This window comes from Oryctolagus cuniculus, chromosome 4, assembly GCF_964237555.1.
Source record: "Oryctolagus cuniculus chromosome 4, mOryCun1.1, whole genome shotgun sequence".
Taxonomy (NCBI): Eukaryota; Metazoa; Chordata; class Mammalia; order Lagomorpha; family Leporidae; genus Oryctolagus; species Oryctolagus cuniculus.
In genome coordinates, this window is record NC_091435.1 from 95,345,631 (window position 1) to 95,364,688 (window position 19,058).

The 19,058-nt window shown below is 45.8% G+C and overlaps 1 protein-coding gene across 2 annotated transcripts in view; it reads right to left on the reverse strand.

The window, feature by feature from the left end:
• The window catches only part of IGF2BP2 (insulin like growth factor 2 mRNA binding protein 2), a 172,300-nt gene that overhangs the window by 40,398 nt on the left and 112,844 nt on the right, over positions 1 to 19,058 (reverse strand). For both annotated transcript variants that reach the window (XM_002716464.5, XM_002716463.5), the window contains exons 3-4: positions 7,391 to 7,439; positions 5,721 to 5,772 (exon numbers count right to left, since the gene is read on the reverse strand). In XM_002716464.5, coding sequence (XP_002716510.1) covers positions 5,721 to 5,772; positions 7,391 to 7,439 — 101 coding nt within the window. The remainder of the gene's footprint in view (positions 1 to 5,720; positions 5,773 to 7,390; positions 7,440 to 19,058) is intronic.

Here is a 19,058-nt window from a genome sequence, read left to right on the forward strand (position 1 = left end):
TCCAGTGGAGCTTCTGGATTCATTTTTTCCAGGCTAACTGATACTTTGTATACTTCAACCAATAACTCATCAACCTCCCAACTCTCAGCCGCTGGTAACCAGCATCTGACAAAAATGGTTTCATTTTAATTTTGTCCATTGATAAGGTTAAACCCTTGCTATATTTTGTTCCCTTTGGTGAACTCCTTGACTGTGTACCACATCATATGGCTGAAGAAGAGAACACATGAACACCAACACTAGCTCACAAGGGATTATTCGTGTGAATTGGTTTATCTTGGTTTATAACTGCTTGCATCTTCTCCCACTGTTAGAAATCAAAAATAGATTCAAAGGTCAGCACTGTGGTGTAGCAGATAAAGCTGCCGCCTGCAGTGCCGGCATCCAATATGGGTGCCGGTTCGAGTCCTGGCTGCTCCACTTCCAGTTCAGCTCTCTGCTGTGGCACAAGAAGGCAGTGGAGGATGGCTCAAGTCCTTGGGCCCTGTACCCATGTGGGAGACAGCAAGAAGCTCCTGGCTTCGGACTGGCGCAGCTCTGGCTGTTGTGGCCAATTGGGGAGTGAACCAGCAGATGGAAGATCTTTCTCTCTCTGCCTCTCTGTAACTCTTTCAGGTAAAATTAATAAATCTTTGAAAAAAAAAAAAAAGATAGAAAAAGCCAGATAAACCTTTCTTAATCCAAACCAGCAAATTTACACCAAGAATATCTGGTTTTCAAAACAGACATGACTATATCAAACCCTCCCTTTAAAACAGTTAAGGAGAATTCAAGAAAATCATGATAAAGCTGCTTTTAAAGGGATAGAAAAAACCTTCAACACAGCAATTTTTACCCTTGGATCCGCGTTGAGCTTCAGGAATTCTATACCATCTCCCCTCCAAATGAAGCAAACTTGTGCAACTGTGAATTTTTCTGGTTTATCACTTCCATAAATTCTCAAAGGGAAAATGTGACACCTCCATTTTGGGAGTCCAACCTTTTGGGACCCCATACAGGTTGAAGATTTTTAGGCTAAAAAGATTGTTTAGCCAGTAGCTTCAAAGTACTCTCGGCCTCTGTCTGTGAGCATGGGAAGAAGTGTGCTAGTCCTCGAGAGGAACTGCTGCTGGCATTGTGGTACAGTGGGTTAAGCTACTGCTGCAAAACCAGCATCCCATGTGAGCACCTGCTTGAGTTCCAGTTGCTCCTTGTTAACACACCTGGGAAGGCGACAGAAGACCACCTGTGTGCCTGGGTACTTGCCACCACATGGGAGACCTGGATGGAGCTCCAGGTTCCTGGGTTTGACCTGGCCCAGGCCTGGCCATTGAGGCCATTTGGGAATTGAACCAGTGGATGGAAGCTCTCTTTCTGTCTCCCTTCTTCTCTTTGTGCTGCTGCCTTGCAAATAAATAAGTAGATAAATCTTAAAAAATGAAAGAGGAGGAACGGCCGCTGACATTGGCACGTTGCAGACATGGAGCCAGGCCTTGGCCTTTGCCCGGAGTGCTCATGTTGTTCTCTCGCCCAATGCAAAACAGGATGTGGGGCTCCTAACTGTCCCTATTCAGTGTGGACAGGGCTTGGACCTCATGACTAAAGCTATCCACTAGGATTCTGTTCTCATATTTTTAATCTGTTTTCAAAGATACCTGTCTTCAGGAAACCAGAAAGTTCTTTAAATCACTAATAAGCTGAGTTCCATTCAAATAATTTATTTCATTGGTCACAACAGCTCTAAATAAAGTTCCCTAAAACTACCGAAAATGTTTTCCTGTTGAATCTGGAATGGCCCACACATGTAACAGGACACAACAATAGCCCAACAGCTCTGTCCTATAGCAGTGAGGCAGCTGCAAACTAGGTGGTCTCCTGGCCCAGTGTACGGCTAAACTGCCCCAGGCACCTGGAACGCCTCCACTTTGAGTAGCATTGTCCTGGATTTATAACACGCTCTGAGCTGGTTGCTTGTACAGATCTGTGTCTGGAAGGCCATCCTGTCTACTACAGTCCATCATTAGAATGTCTTCTGTCCCATGCTGAGAGAAAAAGGAACTTAGAAGCTGAGTCCTTGGAAACCATGTCTTCTTTTGAGCTCTTTTTTGTCACCTTTGGGCATGAGCATGTAGCAGCATGAAACTGAATAGTCCTATTTATAATATTCATGGAGTGGGGCCAGCATCGTGATGTAGTGGGTTAAGCATCCCATATTGGCACTGGTTTGAGTCCCAGCTGTTCTACTTCTGATCCAGTTCCCTGCTAACGTGCCTGGGAAAGCAGCAGAAGATGGCCCAAGTGCTTGGGAACCAGCACCCATGCTGGAGACCTGGATGAAGCTCCTGGCTTCGGCCCGGACCAGCTCTGGCCATTGCAGTCATTTGGGGAAGGAACCAGCAGATGGAAGGTCTCAAGGTCTGTATGTCTCTCTCTCTCTCTTTCTCTCTGTGTAACTCTTTCAAGTAAAATAAATCAATTTTTAAAAAATATATTCATGTTTGACTGATTTAGTTCTGTAATTGATGCACAGTTATTCTTAAGTGTTGAAAATTAACTGAAATGTGATCCCTGTTGAACATGGGAGTGGGAATGGGAGAGGGAAGAGATGTATAATTTGGGACATGCTCAGGCTGACTTGCCCCAAGTGGTGGAGTTGGAAGCATACCAGGGGATTCCAATTCAATCCCATCGAGGTGGCATGTACCAATGCCATCTCACTGTTCCAGGTGATCAATTTCAGTTCACAGTTGGTCATGGTGGAGGGACTGGGAGTCAAAGGGAGCACATAGACAAGTCTAGTACCTGCTAACGCTAACCGATGGAGTAAATAAAGGAGAGAGTGATCCAACATGGGAAGTGAGATACTCAGCAGACTCACAGAATGGCAGATGTCCTAAATAGCACTCTGGCCTCAGAATCAGCCCTAAAGGCATTCGGATCTGGCTGAAAAGCCCATGAGAGTATTTCAGGCATGGAAAGCCAAGACACTCTGGCAAAAGATCTCTGTGAGTGAGATCCCAGTGGAAAGAACAGGTCATCAAAGAAGGAGGTACCTTTCTCTGAAGGGAGGAGAGAACCTCCACTTTGACTATGACCTTGTCTAAACAAGATAAGAGTCGGAGAACTCAGAGGGCTTCCATAGCCTTGGAAACTCATGACTGGAGCATAGGGAGATTACTGATGCCATAGACAGGCGTGTCAATTGGTAAAGTCAACAACAGGAGTCACTGTGCACTTACTCCTCATGTAGGATCTCTGTCCTTAATGTGCTGTGCATTGAGATTTAATGCTATAACGAGTACTCAAACAATATATTTCACTTTGTGTTTCTATGGGGGTGCAAACTGTTGAAATCCTTACTTAATGCATACTAAACTGATCCTCTGTAAAAAAAAAAAAAAAAAAAAGAAATTATCAATTCCCAACTTGACTCTCACTGGGATTAAACATGACAATAGGTCTGATCTGATTTCATCATCATTTAAAAAAAATCATCTATTATTTTTCACTTTATGTTTCTGTGTGGGAGCAAACTGTTGAAATCCATACTTAATGTATACTAAGCTGATCTTCTGTATATTAAGATAATTGAAAATGAATCTTGATGTGAATGGAAGGGGAGAGGGAGTGGGAAAGGGGAGGGTTGTGGGTGGGAGGAACGGTATGGGGGGGAAGCCATTGTAATCCATAAGTCGTACTTTGGAAATTTATATTCATTAAATAAAAGTTTAAAAAAATATATATTCATGGAGTAGAGAACATCTGAATATTTACCATTTTGAAACTATTATATTAATCATCCTGGCAAAGAGAAGAGATTACATATGAGACAATGGGTTCTCTATCATTTTGCTAACAGTCCCTTAAGATTATGGATGACTCCACAGTCTTCCAGTGCTTCAGACAGGTGCTCTTTGGGTGCCACACTGTTTAGAGAGAGGATGGGCAGGAATGAAGCTCCCCACTTTACACACGTGAAAGCTGAGTCAGTGAGGTCAGGTGACTTCTCCAAGGACTCACAGTAGACTTTACACTGCACTTTCTCGGCCAAGGCGAAGAACAAGCTTTATCACACAAAATGCCTGTCCTCCCATGCTTTGGAAGACACAAACGAGTAGTTGGAAGAAAAGGACATTTGCAGCAGTGTTTCTAAGACACTGGTTCTCAAGCTTGAGGGTACACTGGCATGTGGTGCTTGTTTAAAATACATAGCCATGAACTCTTCCCCTGAACAGCATTTCTCAGTGGGTCTCAGGTGTGGCCTGAGGAACCTGAATTTTCATGAGAACTCCAAGCGATTCTTGGTGCAGGAATCCTACTCATTGCTCAACCTTTAAGAGACATGAGATTTGTTCTTCTTTCTTTCTAAGATTTATTTTTTATTTGAAAGGCAGAGTTACAGAGGAGAGGGAGAAGGAGAGAGAAAGAGAGAGATGGAGAGAGACGCAGAGTGAGCGAGTAATTTTCCATCTGCTGGGTCATTCCCCCAAACAGGCCAAAGCCAGGAGCCCAGAGCTTCTTCTGGGTCTCCCACGCAGGTGCAGGGGCCCAAGGATTTAGGCCATCTTCCATTGCTTTCCCAGGAGCATTAGCAGGGAGCTGCATCAAAAGTAGAGCAGTGGGGACTCAAACCAGTGACCATATGGGATGCCCACACTGCAGGTGCTGGCTTAACCTGCTAAGCCACAGCATGGGATCCTGGGATCTCTTTTTCTTTTTTTAAAGATTTATTTATTTATCTGAAAGGCAGAGGCAGAGAGAGAGAGAAAGATCTTCCATCTGCCGCTTCACTCCCCAGATGTCTGCGATGGCTGGAACTGTGCCGATCCGAAACCAGGATCCAGGAGCTTCCTCCAGGTCTCCCATGCAGGTGCAAGGGCCCAAGGACTTGGGCCATCTTCTACTGCTTTCCCAGGCCATAGCAGAGGGCTGGATCAGAAGTGGAGCAGCTGGGACGTGTACTGGTGCCCACATGGGATGCCGGCACTGCAGGCAGCTGCTTTACCCACTACACCACAGCACTGACCCCAGGAATCTATTTTTCTTTCTTTTTTTTTTTTTTTTTTTTTTTTTTTGACAGGCAGAGTGGACAGTGAGAGAGAGAGACAGAGAGAAAGGTCTTCCTTTGCCGTTGGTTCACCCTCCAATGGCCACTGCGGCTGGCGCACCGCGCTGATCCGATGGCAGGAGCCAGGAGCCAGGTGCTTTTCCTGGTCTCCCATGGGGTGCAGGGCCCAAGCACCTGGGCCATCCTCCACTGCACTCCCAGGCCACAGCAGAGGGCTGGACTGGAAGAGGGGCAACCGGGACAGAATCCGGCGCCCCGACCGGGACTAGAACCTGGTGTGCCGGCGCCGCTAGGCGGAGGATTAGCCTAGTGAGTCGCGGCGCCGGCCTGAAATCTATTTTTCTTAGCCAGAAAAAGGAAAGTGGCAACAGTGTAAATCTAATTACCACTCCACCCCTCCCCCACCCCAGCCTGACAATGTTTGCCCAGTGTCACACTGCAAGGTATAGAAATAGGAAAAATAGTCTGAAAATCATATTCCTGGAAAAAATACACTCTACAGATAAACAGAAAGATACAAACATCTCTCTCACACACAAATACATACATGTAGTCCGGAAACTTATTTCAAAGGTATGAATTCATTATTTCTCCCTGGAGTTGACCTAATCTATAGAAATAATATCGCTAATATCCCTTTCATAACTCACTAGGCTAATTTGCCCATTTTTACCTTGTTCCACATTCTCCACTGTCCCATACTGAGCCAAAAGTCCATCCAACACCTGAAAAAAAAAAGCTTCAATGTTAAAAAGGGAAACAAAGGACATATGAAATATGGTACAGTGATACTCCCTAGCAAATGAATGAAAGGAAAACAGGACAGTTACAGGAACAATTAATTAAACTGATTTTTTGGTTCTTCCATAAAAACAGTTAGAACTGAATGAATACATGGGGCTTCATTTGCTAACAGGCTCCCGAGTGATCTGTTCACTAAGGTGACACTGCAGAGTTCCAGAGTCTTGGTAACTGTTAACAATCGTATTCAACGTGATGGCCTGACTGTTCTTGAAATGAGAAGCTGAATAAATATGAGGTTCACTTCCGTTTCTTGGAAAATCTAACAATTCTTCATTCATTTTCTTGCCAGGGATCGCCTTATTTTACAATGTATTGGGATGTGTATGTTTGAAATTCTCCATAATAAAAAGGTTTTCAAAAAGCAATGAAGATGTTACATAAAACATCCTGCTTCCTTTAAGGGGATTTTGATTTCCTTTGCTTGGGGAATAAAACATAGGGAAGTCTTGTTTTTAAGTAATACCTTAAGACCACTCCCCCATATCCTATCTTACTTTAAGGCAGCAATCTTACAAGTTTTACAACTGTGAAAACATATCTTAACTGTTGCTCATAGCAACTAACTCAAAACAAACAAAAAACCTACCCAGGGTGTGGGGTTTAGCCTAATGGTTAAGACACCAGTGAAGGCACCTACGACCACATCGGAGTACATAGGTTGAACTCCCAGGTCTGGCTCTTCAACTTCAACTTCCTGCTCCTTAGACCCTGGAGGTGGTAGATGCTGACTCAAGTAGTTGGGTCCCTGTCACCCATATGAGAGATCTTGATTGAAGTCATAGCTCCCAGCTGCAGCTCCAGCCCAGGCCTGACTGTTTATGGGCAATTTAGGGAGTGAACCAGCAGGTAGGAGCTCTCTCTTTTTGCCTATATGCCTGTCAAATAAATTAAAATTTAAAAAGAAAACAAACTTGCTCAAACCAACAGAGAACTTTCCATTTTTGTTGGTTTTATATATTGAAAGGCAGAGTTAACAGAGAGAGGGAGGGAGAGGCAGAGAGATTTTCCATCTGCTGGTTCATTCCCCAAATGGCAGCAATGGTCAGGGCTGGGCCAGGCAGAAGCCAGGAGCTAAAAGCTCCATCCACATCTCCCACATGGGTGCAAGGGCCCAATCACTTAGGTCCTCCTCTATTGCCTTCCCAGGCACACTAGCCAGGAGCTGGATCAGAGTGGAACAGCCTGGACTTGAACTGGCATCCATTTGGGATGCTGGCGTTGTAGGCAGCAGCATAACCTGCCTGTGCCACAATGCTGATCCCCTACTTTTTTTTTTTTTCCAAATCATAAACATGTGTATAACTCATGATATAATATCCACCAAGCCAGGCACACATTTCATCTCACAGCTTGCCTGCTGGTGCTTGGGAGAACAGCACATGAGAGACAACAACGCACAAACCCCGCAAACAGCAGGAAGAGGAAGAAACAGGGCCCAGAGGCTTTGTGGAAAAGTCTGAGGACCTTCAGTTCCTCACTGTGAGAGGGAGCTACAGAGCGGGGAAGTCTGGGGGCCCCAGGAAAGCAGCGTTGGCTTACCTCCCACTGCAGGTGAGGAGGGATGTTTCGAATCTGAATTTTCCTGCTCCTGCAAAGATAAAACCACAGCCTGTAACTCTTTTTCCAGGACACAAACTTCAGCAAATAATAAAAACATGTCTAGGACCATAATTTGAGTTCTCTTTCTCACTGTGTGCACCAAGACATGGCAAAAAGATTCCTACTGTGAATCACATTTTAAGGTTTTCAATTACTTTGAAAAACAGTAAGAATATTCTACACACTCTCTTCTTGCTCTTTTCCACCTGTTACTAATATCTTGGAGATCTTTCTACATTCCTCACTCCACTTCATGCTTCATGGATGTCCTGAAGAATGCTAACCCATCCCCCACTGGTGGACACTGGAGCCTTTTCCTGCCTTTTTATTCAGAGGCTTTCAACAAGACATCCTGTTGCTCTGACAGCTTTGAATGATTGATTTTTGCTTTTACTTAAGCATTAAAAGTAGAAAAAATAGCAATATGGGGGACACAAGTTTTTCTCTTTTAAGAACATGCTAGATCCTGGAAAGAAAATACAAACTAGCATTTAGAGATGTCATTTTAGTAGAAAGACTTGGTGCTGAAATAAACACCCACGTGGGAGGTTGCCAGTGCAGTGTACCCCATTCCTTTTCTTTCCTATGAGGGTCCGAGGTACCATCTGGGGCTGCACAGCCACGTGTCTCTGCAAGGCTTTATCTGGAACTTGGGTAACTGCAGGGACTCGTCACAGTTGAAGCAGAGAAAGGAAGAGTTACAAACAAAGGTACAAGGACGGGAGGAACAGAGAAACATTCCTTCTATTGACTGGAAGGGGGAACGCCCCTCTGTTCTCTGTCCCATACACTCATTCTTTTTTTTTTTTTTTTTTTTTTTTTTTTAATGAAAATGTATTCATGCCTTACTAGGATTGCTTTAATGACAATACAGGCTACTAAACTGCAGAACCTTTCATCTCGTCAGGTTGAAAAGGATGAGAAAGAACCAAGAACTCATTTCCACCTCCACGCTGGGAAGGTGGCTTCTGACACCGCCTCTGGCAATAGCTAGAATAAAACCGCCAACCCCATCCCCAGATAGTAGCTATATGGAAATTCTCTAGGGAAGATGTCATCACAAGTATTTACAGAAAAGGCATCTGAATGGTCAAGAAAGTGGAATATTTCTAAAGAAAAATATTTCTGTTATTTCCAAGTATAAACATTGACTCCAACTGCTAACCCAGAATTTTCTGGTAGAAATTCTAGTGGAAGAGACTGATGCATGAGAAAGAAGAGATAACTACCACAATGTTGTGTATAACAAAGATTGCAAGCAATCTAAATATCTACCAACTGGAGAGAAAGAAATCATAATATGGCTGTAATATGGACTACTATACAGTCATTTAAAAATAAAAGGCATACACACAGGAAACTCTTCAAGGCACACTGTTACAGGAGGAGAATTACAGATTAAGTTGATGCTATATTTTAAAAAAGCAAAAAGTATATACAAGAGTACTTCAGCTGGCGCCGCGGCTCACTAGGCTAATCCTCCGCCTGAGGCGCCAGCACACCAGGTTCTAGTCCCGGTCGGGGCGCCGGATTCTGTCCCGGTTGCCCCTCTTCCAGGCCAGCTCTCTGCTGTGGCCTGGGAAGGCAGTGGAGGATGGCCCAAGTCCTTGGGCCCTGCACCCCAAGGGAGACCAGGATAAGTACTTGGCTCCTGCCATCGGATCAGCGCGGTGCGCTGGCTGCAGCACGCCGGCCATTGGAGGGTGAACCAACGGCAAAGGAAGACCTTTCTGTCTCTCTCTCTCATTGTCCACTCGGCCTGTCAAAAAAAAAAAAAAAAAAAAAAAGTACTTCAAAAGGTTCACATGAAAATGGAATGAACAGGGGGTGAACATTTGGCCTAGCAGTTAAGATACAACTAAAATTCAGCGTTCCACATTGGGATATCTAGTTTAGATTCCTGATGCAAAAATAGGGAAATCCCACCCCATGCAGATGATACCCTCAATCCTACTGAACAGACCTAAACCAAAGGTGCTTCCCTGTAATATTTCCCGTGAAGATGGCACATCAGGCAATTAGTTCAGTAACTGGAACCTTCATCAGGCAGGATACTCACTTTGCAGTCCAGGAAAGCATGGCCAGCTTTAAAACAGCCAAGCTCATACAATGACATAGGAAAGGGACCCATTATAAGAAAATACTTCTTTGTCTCTTAATAATTTCAGAGTTCTTTTATTTTTAAATTTTTAAAAAGATTTATTTATTTTGAAAATCAGTTACATACAGAGAAGAAGAGCCAGAGAGAGAGAGGTCTTCCATCTGTTGGTTCACTCCGCAATTGGCCGAAAATAGCCAGAGCTGTGCTGATCAGAAGCCAGGAGGCAGGAGCCAGGAGCTTCCTCTGGATCTCCCATGCAGGTACAAGGGCCCAAGGACTTGGGCCATCTTCCGCTGCTTTCCTAGGCCACAGCAGAGAGCTGGATTGGAAGTGGAGCGGCTAGAACTTGAACTGGTGCTCATATGGGATGCCAGCACTGCAGGCGGTGGCTTTACCCACTATGCCACAGTGCCTGCCCCAAGAGTTCCTTTATTTTAAAAAAAGACATCAAGCTTCTCTAAATATGAAGGTACTTCAGAAAGTTATACAAAAGTGGTCACGGTGCCAGCTTCCCTGTGGAGAGAGATGGCTTCCTGGCTGCAGTGACAACCGCCTCTCCCTGGAAATCTGGATGCACGAGTTCTTGTCCTTTCTCATGCAAACAGTGCACTTCAATATGAGGGTGGTGAAATCTGAGCTCCCAAACCCCAGAGCCACAGGAAGGAACTTGTGTATTTATTTATTATTATTTATTTGACAGATAGAGTTAGACAATGAGAGAGAGTCAGAGAGAAAGGTCTTCCTTCCGCTGGTTCACTCCCCAAATGGCCACCACGGCCGGAGCTACACTGATCCGAAGCCAGCAGCGCAACTGCTAGCCCCTCCGTGTCTCCTCCTGGTCTCCCACGCAGATGCAGGAGCCCAAGCACTTGGGCCATCCTCCACTGCCCTCCCGGGCCACAGCAGAGAGCTGGCCTGGAAGAGGAGCAGCTGGGACTAGAACCTGGTGCCCATATGGGATGCTGGCGCCGCAGGTGGAGGATTAACCAAGTGAGCCACGGCGCTAGCCCCAAGAATTTGTGTATTTATATTATTAAAGAGCACCCTGTTTTGACTTTGGGTCTCATTCTGCTCTCAATTAACAGAAAACAAGTCAAGCTCCTAGTGCTTTCTGTACTCTGGTTTCCAGGTGGACTGAGGGTGTGGAAGGCTCAGGCCTGGCTTCCTTACAAAGTGCAGGTGTAACAGTTTGGTGTGGCAGGGGTGGCAGCAGACTGGAAAAGGGAATTTGGATGCAGTGACAGTCATCAGGGAAGGCAGCAGCAACCTGTCGTATCTGTGTTTTAGAAACTCACTGGCAGTGGGCTGCTCCTCTTCTGATCCACTCTCTGCTATGGCCTGGGAAAGCAGAGGAAGATGGTCCAAGTGCTAGGGCCCCATGTGAGAGACCTGGTTAAAGCTCCCGGCTCCTGGCTTCTGTCTGGCTCAGCACAGCTCAGCCCTGGCCATTGCAACCGTTTGGGTAATGAACCAGTGGATGGAAGATCTCTATCTGTCTCTCCCTCTCTCTAACTCTGACTCCCAAATAAACAAAATGTAAATCTTTAAAAAAAGAAAACTAAATGCATTCAATATAATAAACTGTTGAAAAATAAAAAGAGGCTTTGGAGGTTTTTTTTTTAAGGGAGAAAAAACTTGTGATGAAAATAAAGTCCTGGGGCTGGCGCTGTGGCGTATGGGATAAAGCTGCCGTCTGCAGTGCCAGCATCCCATATGGGCGCCAGTTCTTGTCCCGGTTGTTCCTCTTCCCATCCAGCTCTCTGCCATGGCCTGGGAAAGCAGTGGAAGATGGTCCAAGTCTGGGGAGACCCAGAAGAAGCTCCGGCGGTTGTGGTCATCTGGGGAGTGAACCAGTGGGTGGAAGACCTCTCTGCCTCTGCCTCTCTGTAACTCTGCCTTTCAAATGAATAAGTAAATAAATAAATATTTTTTTTAAAGGAAAGAAAGTTCCTTTAAAATATCAGCAGTGTCAGAGTGCCTTGGCTTTTCATATCTAAAATACTCTCATGGGCTCTTCAGCCAGATCCAAATGCCTTAAGGGCTGATTCTGAGGCCAGAGTGCTGTTTAGGGCACCTGCCATTCTATGAGTCTGCTGCGTATCCTGCTTCCCATGTTGGATTGTTCTCTCCTTCTTAATTATATCAGTTAGTATTAGCAGACACTAGTCTTGTTTATGTGATCTCTTTGACTCTTAGACCTATCATTATGATCAATTGTGAAATGAAATTGATCACTTGGACTAAGACACTCTGGCAAAAACAAACAAACAAAAAACACCCTAAATGAAAGATCTCTGTGAGTGAGATCCCAGTGGAAAGAACTGGGATCAAAGGAGGAGGTACCTTTCTCTGAAGGGAGGAGAGAACTTTCACTTTGACCATGACCTTGTCGAAATAAAATCGGAATTGGCAAACTCCAAATGCTTCCACAGTGTGGCAACTCATGATGAGAGCATCGGGTGATTACTGACACCATAAACAAGAGGATCAATTTGCTAAGTCAACAACAGGAGTCACTGTGCACTTCTTCCTCATGTAGGATCTCTGTCCTTAAGGTGTGTACAATGTAAATTAATGCTATAACTAGTACTCAAACAGTATTTTTCACTTTGTGTTTCGGTGTGGGTGCAAACTTGAAATCTTTACTTAATGTATGCTAAACTGATCTTCTGTATATAAAGATAATTGAAAATGAATCTCGATGCGAATGGAATGGGAGAGGGAGTGGGGGATGGGAGGGTTGCGCGTGGGAGGGAAGTTATGGGGGAGGAAGCCACTGTAATCCATAAACTGCACTTTGGAAATTCATATTTATTAAATAAAAGTTAAAAAAAATAAAAAATAAAATATCAGCAGTGTTATGGACCAAATCATAAAGTACTGAATCAGATATTGTGGTGACCCCTTGCAAGGGGTTTTGAGCCAGAACCGTAGTAATGAACCCATAACTGCCCTCGCTCCACAAACGCATGTGCATAGCACCACAGACTCCCAAGAAGCCCTAACAACACAAGCTTCCCAAGCACTCTGCGACAGGAACTCACGGAAGTGCACTGCTTAAGTGGAACACACAGGGCATCAGTGAGAGAGGGTGATGGCGTCTGAGTCTGCTCAGGCTGCTGCGACACAGCACCAGAGGCTGAGTGGCCTTCAAGCAACTCATGCGTCCGGAGGCTGGGCAGCCCACAAGCCTGGCTCCGGTGGATCTGCTGTCTGGAGAGGACCTGTTCCTCATAGATGTTCTGTTTACTCACATGGTCAAAGGGGCCACCTACCTCCCTGGGGTCTCTTACAGGGGAACCCGCCCCCTGCACAAGGGCTCCAGCCTCCCATTCTAATCAGCTAACACCAACACAGGTGCTAGGATTCCAACACAGGAATGGGGGGACAAATTTCCACACCAGAGCAACAAGCAATAGTCAGACCTCGGAGCTCACTTACCTCCCTAGCCCTCTCAAAGCAGTCGTAAGAGCTCTCTGTCTCTCCTTCTCCCTCTCCCTCTGTAACTCTTTCAAATAAACAAATTTTTAAAAAAAGAATCTTTGCTCTTAAAAGGTCACTCTGAATTGCCAATTCACCAATAATAAAGTTTACATTTCAGTTCCATGAGATTTGGAGAAGACATGCCTCCCTCATCCTCCAACAATCCCTAGGAATGGTATTAGGAATGGATGCTCAGTTTTTCCCTTTCAGAATCAACCTTACTCCAGAAACCTCTCCCCAGGAAGGGTTATTTTGGAAACCCAATCATAGGGGCTTATTTTTTGCTCCTTAAAGGGCTTTATTAAATGCCCTTTAGAAAAGGCCACAGAGATACTAGCTGGCAAACTCCTTCATGGGATTGGGTGACTCCTGACTGATGGTCAGGCTCTCCTGAACATGGCCAAGACCTGAACTTCCATGCAGGGCCTGTGAGTGGACCGGGCATGCGAGAAATCGCCTGCTTCACAGGCTTATTACTGCCCCAACCAGGGCTTTTGTTTGTTTAATTAATTTGAAATTCAGAGCTTGGGGGGGGGGGGGAGAGAGAGAGCGAGCGAGCGAGAGAGTGCTCTTTCATCTGCAGGTTCACTCCCCAGATGGCCACAACAGCCAGGGCTGAGCCAGGCCGGAGCCAGGAGCCAGGAGCTTCATCCGAGTTTCCCACATGGTTGCAGGGGCCCAAGCTCTTGGGCCTTCCTCTGCTGCTTTTCCCAGGCCATTAGCAGGGAGCTGGATTGGAAGCGGTGCAGCTGGGACTCAAACCAGCACCCAAACGGGATGCTGGCGTTGCAGACAGTTTTAACCACTATGCTACAATGCCAACCCCAAGATCAACTTTGAGGACCCTCTCAAAATATGTACTGCTATAGGGGAAAGAGAGGAGTGAATGCCGGACAGTGACACGGAGTCCTCAGAAGGGCTGCGACATTTATGTGCACCTGAGTACAGGCACACCTGTCTAGACTCAGAAATCTGAGGTTCTAGGATGTAAGGCTGTCTCTGTGAGCCAAAACGCTGCCCTTCCACTTCAGTTTTTAAAGGTCCAATCAGAGGAAGAACCAAAAATATTTCCTTTCACACTTTTATTCTCCTGTAATGAAGATTCCAGTTAACAAAACTAAACTATCTCTAGAGATGTGAAACTGTTCTAGTTACCCCTACACGGTCCTCTATTCATTATCTGTCATTAAGACTAAGCAGGGTAAAAACAAATATTTACACATAAATAATTTAAGCCTCAATTAAATAACACATAGAAACATGAAGTCACTTTTGTAAAGTCACATACAGTCCCATGCCCAATCCTCAACAACTCTGCCATCCTTCCAACATCTCATCTATTCATTCCCAAAAAACTGCTCTCTTTAGTACCCAAATGGCACAAAACTGTCCCTTTCCTTCCCCTTCCTGCGTCTTCATTCTTCCCCTTCAGCCCAAGCAGTGTCTGGAACACAGCACTGCCCAGCAATCAGCAAGTCCTGCTGCTGACTGTTCACTGTCTTCCCCGGCCCACCCCGCCCTCATCCCACCCTCCCACTCTAAGAGAGACAGGTGCCTACTGCAGACACTGGTCCCCAGACTACCCAATTTCTTTCACTCCAGTTTATCAGGGATAAGCCAACAGCACTGTACTCCTGGAAGGAAGGAACTACTCCTTCCAGATATAAAACACTTTGAGGTTCTTCATTATAGTCATGACGACGACCAAGGGACACTGAATTCATCATACATATGCTAGTAATATATATTTATATACACGTAAGTACCCAAGAAAGCAGAGAAAGGCACATACACTCCCTCATAAAGGAACTTCTTTGCGACATATAAATCAACTACGTGTTCCCCGTCCACACAAGGGGGGACCATCTCACCCATGCAATAGGCAAAGTGGCATGAACCACCCATACCCAAGGGTTTTAACCAAAGGTTAAGAGATTTTATCTGATTTTGATCGATAGGATGATATCTAAGATTAAGAGCTTTTCTAGGGGCTGGTGTGGCAGTGTGGTAGCGTGGTAGGCTAAGCCTCTGCCTGTGGTGCTGGCATCCCCATAAAAAGATTTATTTATTTGAAAGTTAGAGTTACACAGAGAGAGGAGAGGCAGAGAGAGAGAGAGAGAGAGAGAGAGAGGTCCTCCATCTGATGGTTCATGCCCCAGATGACCACAATGGCCGGAGCTGCAGCCAATCCGAAGCCAGGAGCCAAGAGTTTCTTCTAGGTCTCCCACGTGGGTGCAGGGGTCCAAGGACTTGGGCCATCCTCCACTGCTTTCCCAGGCCACAGCAGAGAACCAAATCGGAAGTGGAGCAGCCAGGTCTCAAACCGGCACCCATATGGGATGCCGGTGCTTCAGGCCAGGGCATTAACCCACTGCGCCACAGCACCGGACCCAATAAAATCTTAAAAAAAAAAAAAAAGAAAAGAAAAAGAAAAAGCTTTTCCAAATGTACTTTAAAATGTCCACTAAGCACTTCTGTGCTTAAAGGCCAAGCACATAGTGTAGGTGTCGGGTTATGGCTGTGAACAAAGCAAAACTGCCCTCATGCAGCTTATATTCCAGGGAGTGAAAAACAGGCCAGTACCCATCTCAGTAATCCTTAGACTGCTCTGTTTGACTTCAAACAATACAATGTGTTTTACAGTTGGTTGCTGGATCCAACACCCTGCCTTCCTAGCTCCTATTTATTTATCTTCAGCCACCCATTTCTGCACAGAATCCTAACGATGTGGTGACAGCTACTGGAGAGCACCACTGAGACCGTGTACCCAGCCCCACTGGGGCTGCCTGTGTAAGTACAGTGGGACATCTTCATTCCCCGAAGGCTGCCCCTTGGCAATTCACCCTCAGAGGTTTTCCTACCACAGGGAGAAGCAGCAGGAAGCACTCTGAGGAGAAATAAAAAGACCCAGGGCGATCCTGTTTACGTGGTCCACAGGGGAGGAGATGAAGGGGGTTTTTAATGCCATGGGAAAAGCTATTTATCACCAATGTGAAGAGAGCCAGAAAAATAACTGCTCACACAGCAATAAAGAACAAATAAGAGCACTTCATTGGCCGGTGCCGTGGCTCAATAGGCTAATTCTCCACCTTGCGGCGCCAGCACACCGGGTTCTAGTCCCGGTTGCCCTTCTTCCAGGCCAACTCCCTGCTGTGGCCCGAGAAGGCAGTGGAGGATGGCCCAAGTACTTGGGCCCTGCACCCCATGGGAGACCAGGAGAAGCACCTGGCTCCTGGCTTCGGATCAGTTCGATGCACCGGCCGTGGCGGCCAGTGGAGGGTGAACCAACGGCAAAAAGGAAGACCTTTCTCTCTGTCTCTGTCTCACTGTCCACTCTGCCTGTCAAAAATAAAAAAATTAAAAAAAAAAAAAAAAGAGCACTTCACAGGATAGGAGAAGCATTCACTCCTGGAGCTGGTATGACACAATTTGAATACAGTGAAATCTACTTTCTAAAGCTCTGAGTAGCCAAGTTTAAAAACAGATGAACAAACCAGGCAAAGAGCAGGAAAAGTGTGTGTGTGTGTGTGTGTTTTTTTAACCAGTTTATCCTTCATTGAGGATTGAACTTGGGATCCCTTTAAGTCAATTCTGAAACAAGGTAAATTATTGGGAAGATACCTTCAAATATTCAGGTTTGATATATGACCAATTTTGGGGGACTAGACTTTTACACAGAGAAATGTTTCCAGTGGCATTGACAGAAATGCAAGATTCCTGAACAGTCATCCTTCCTGGACCACGCACGTCCAATTCCTGTCCCTGCAAACCCACAGCTTCTAGGCTGGTGACGCATGCACAGCTGTTCTCAGTGAATCTGATGAATGAATGAATGCACATGACAGGGTTAACATGGCTGGCGCTTAAACACAGAATTCCTTCCAGCTGCTGATTCATTTTCTTCTGAGTTCCTTGTCCTACAAAGACTATAAACAGAGCATCTGTCTCAGTTGGTTCCTGGGTTTTCATCACTTCCTTTAAAGCCAGCACCATTCACTGGGGAGGCTCCAGCAGGACCCATACCCTGGAATCCCACAGAGGAGTCACCACCGGAACTGAGTAACGGTGAGCAACCTACCTGGCTCGGCAGGTAGTCACAGAGGTCCCGGCTAACACAGCTTCAGATGCCTTCTCCCACAAAGTTCTCTCCCATAGATGCAGCCTAGGACTGCTCTTATTTTCCGGACCCTGTTCCTTTCCTTGCCTGGAGCCAGGGTCCCCAGAACCATCACTGAGGCTGGGAAGAGAATACCGCAAGTGCACTCACTCTCCCTGGCTGTTCAGGGTTCTCAGCCCACTGACACTGAGATGAAACTCTCGCCATCACCTCTCATTTCTCTTTTTCATCAGCCACCATAAGAAAGCACGTCACAAACCACATGCACCCTACACACACAGGTATTAGGGCTATTTTGATAGAGGCATAATACCTCCGAACTCTCCCCCTCTCCCATTCCCAGCTTTGGTCCTGGGGTGCACAGGAGAGCTGGTGCTGGAAGGAATCCAACTTCAGCTGATGAGCACAAAACTCAGGTAATTAATCAGGAGGCATGACCTGGAGCCAGCATTGAACCAGCACAGAAACTGCAAGATTTTACAGAGCCACCTATGGGTGCAGGCAGAAGATCCAGTTCAGGGCAGTTTCAGAAGCTAAGAAGCAATAATTGTCAATTCAATAGATTATGCTTCTTTTTCATTTAAGTGCAACTTGATTGCTGTGTGTTTTAAATGAGGGTATTTTGTTCCTTGGTGAGAAATGCAAAATTTGTAATATTCAATCAACAATCATGGACATGCAAAGACATTGATTTACAAATGTCTACAAGCAAAGCCAAAGGCCTTGATTTCATATAGAAAAACCTATTCAATAGTTCTTCCCACCCCCAACAAAACATTTTATTGATTGTTTTTTTTAAAAGAATTATTTATTTTGAAAGGCTGAATAACAAAGAGAGAGAGACAGACAGAGACAGAAGGACAGAGATCTTCCATCCTCTGGTTTACTCCTCAAATGGCCACAATGGCTAGGGCTGGGCCAATCCAAAGCCAGGAACCAGGAGCCAGGAGCTTCTTCCGGGTCTCCCACATGGGTTTGGGGGCCCAAGGACTTGGGCCATCTTCTACTACTTTCCCAGGCATATTAGCAGGGAGCTGGATCGGAAGAGGAGCAACTGGGACCTGAACTGGTGCCCATATGGGATGCTGGCGCCACAGTTGGAGGCTTAGTCTACTATGCCATAGCACTGGCTCCAGCCCCCAAACACTGTACTATTAGCAAAGGCTACGATTATTTCAACACTACAGAGAAAGAGAGCAGGAGGCATGCCAAGTTGGGAATTGGAGATCAGGGTTCAAATCCTGACTCCAGCCAGTGCCGCGGCTCACTAGGCTAATCTTCCACCTGTGGCGCCCGCACCCCGGGTTCTAGTCCCGGTCGGGGCGCCAGATTCTGTCCCGGTTCTCTTCTTCCAGTCCAGCTCTCTGCTATGGCCTGGGAACACAGTGGAGGATGGCCCAGGCCCTTGGGCCCTGCACCCGCATGGGAGACCAGGAGGAAGCACCTGGCTCCTGGCTTTGGATCGGTGCAGCGCGCTGGCCGTAGCAGCCATTTGGAGGGTGAACCAACGGGAGGAAGACCTTTCTCTCTGTCTCTAACTCTGGCTGTCAAAAATCAATCAATCCTGACTCCAACACAGAGAAGTCATCAGACAAATGCTGTCAGTGGTTTCACCTCTCAGACTAATGCCTCACGTGAGGCAGTTGGACAGATGAGTTAGGTAAGATTCTTTCAGAGTAAGTTAGCTCATTTTTTTCAGCAAAACAAAAACACAGTAAAGTGAAGGTAAGGAAGACAAGTAAAAGGTATCCTACATGGACTAAAGTTGGGGAAAAAAAATCTCAACAAATCTTGCATTTTGTCTGCCTCACAATTTTGAACAAGCCAATAAATAAGTTAATGAGAACGTGCTCAGTATGCTACAATGGCTTACAAAACAAAAACAATGGGGTTGTGACTATGTGTGT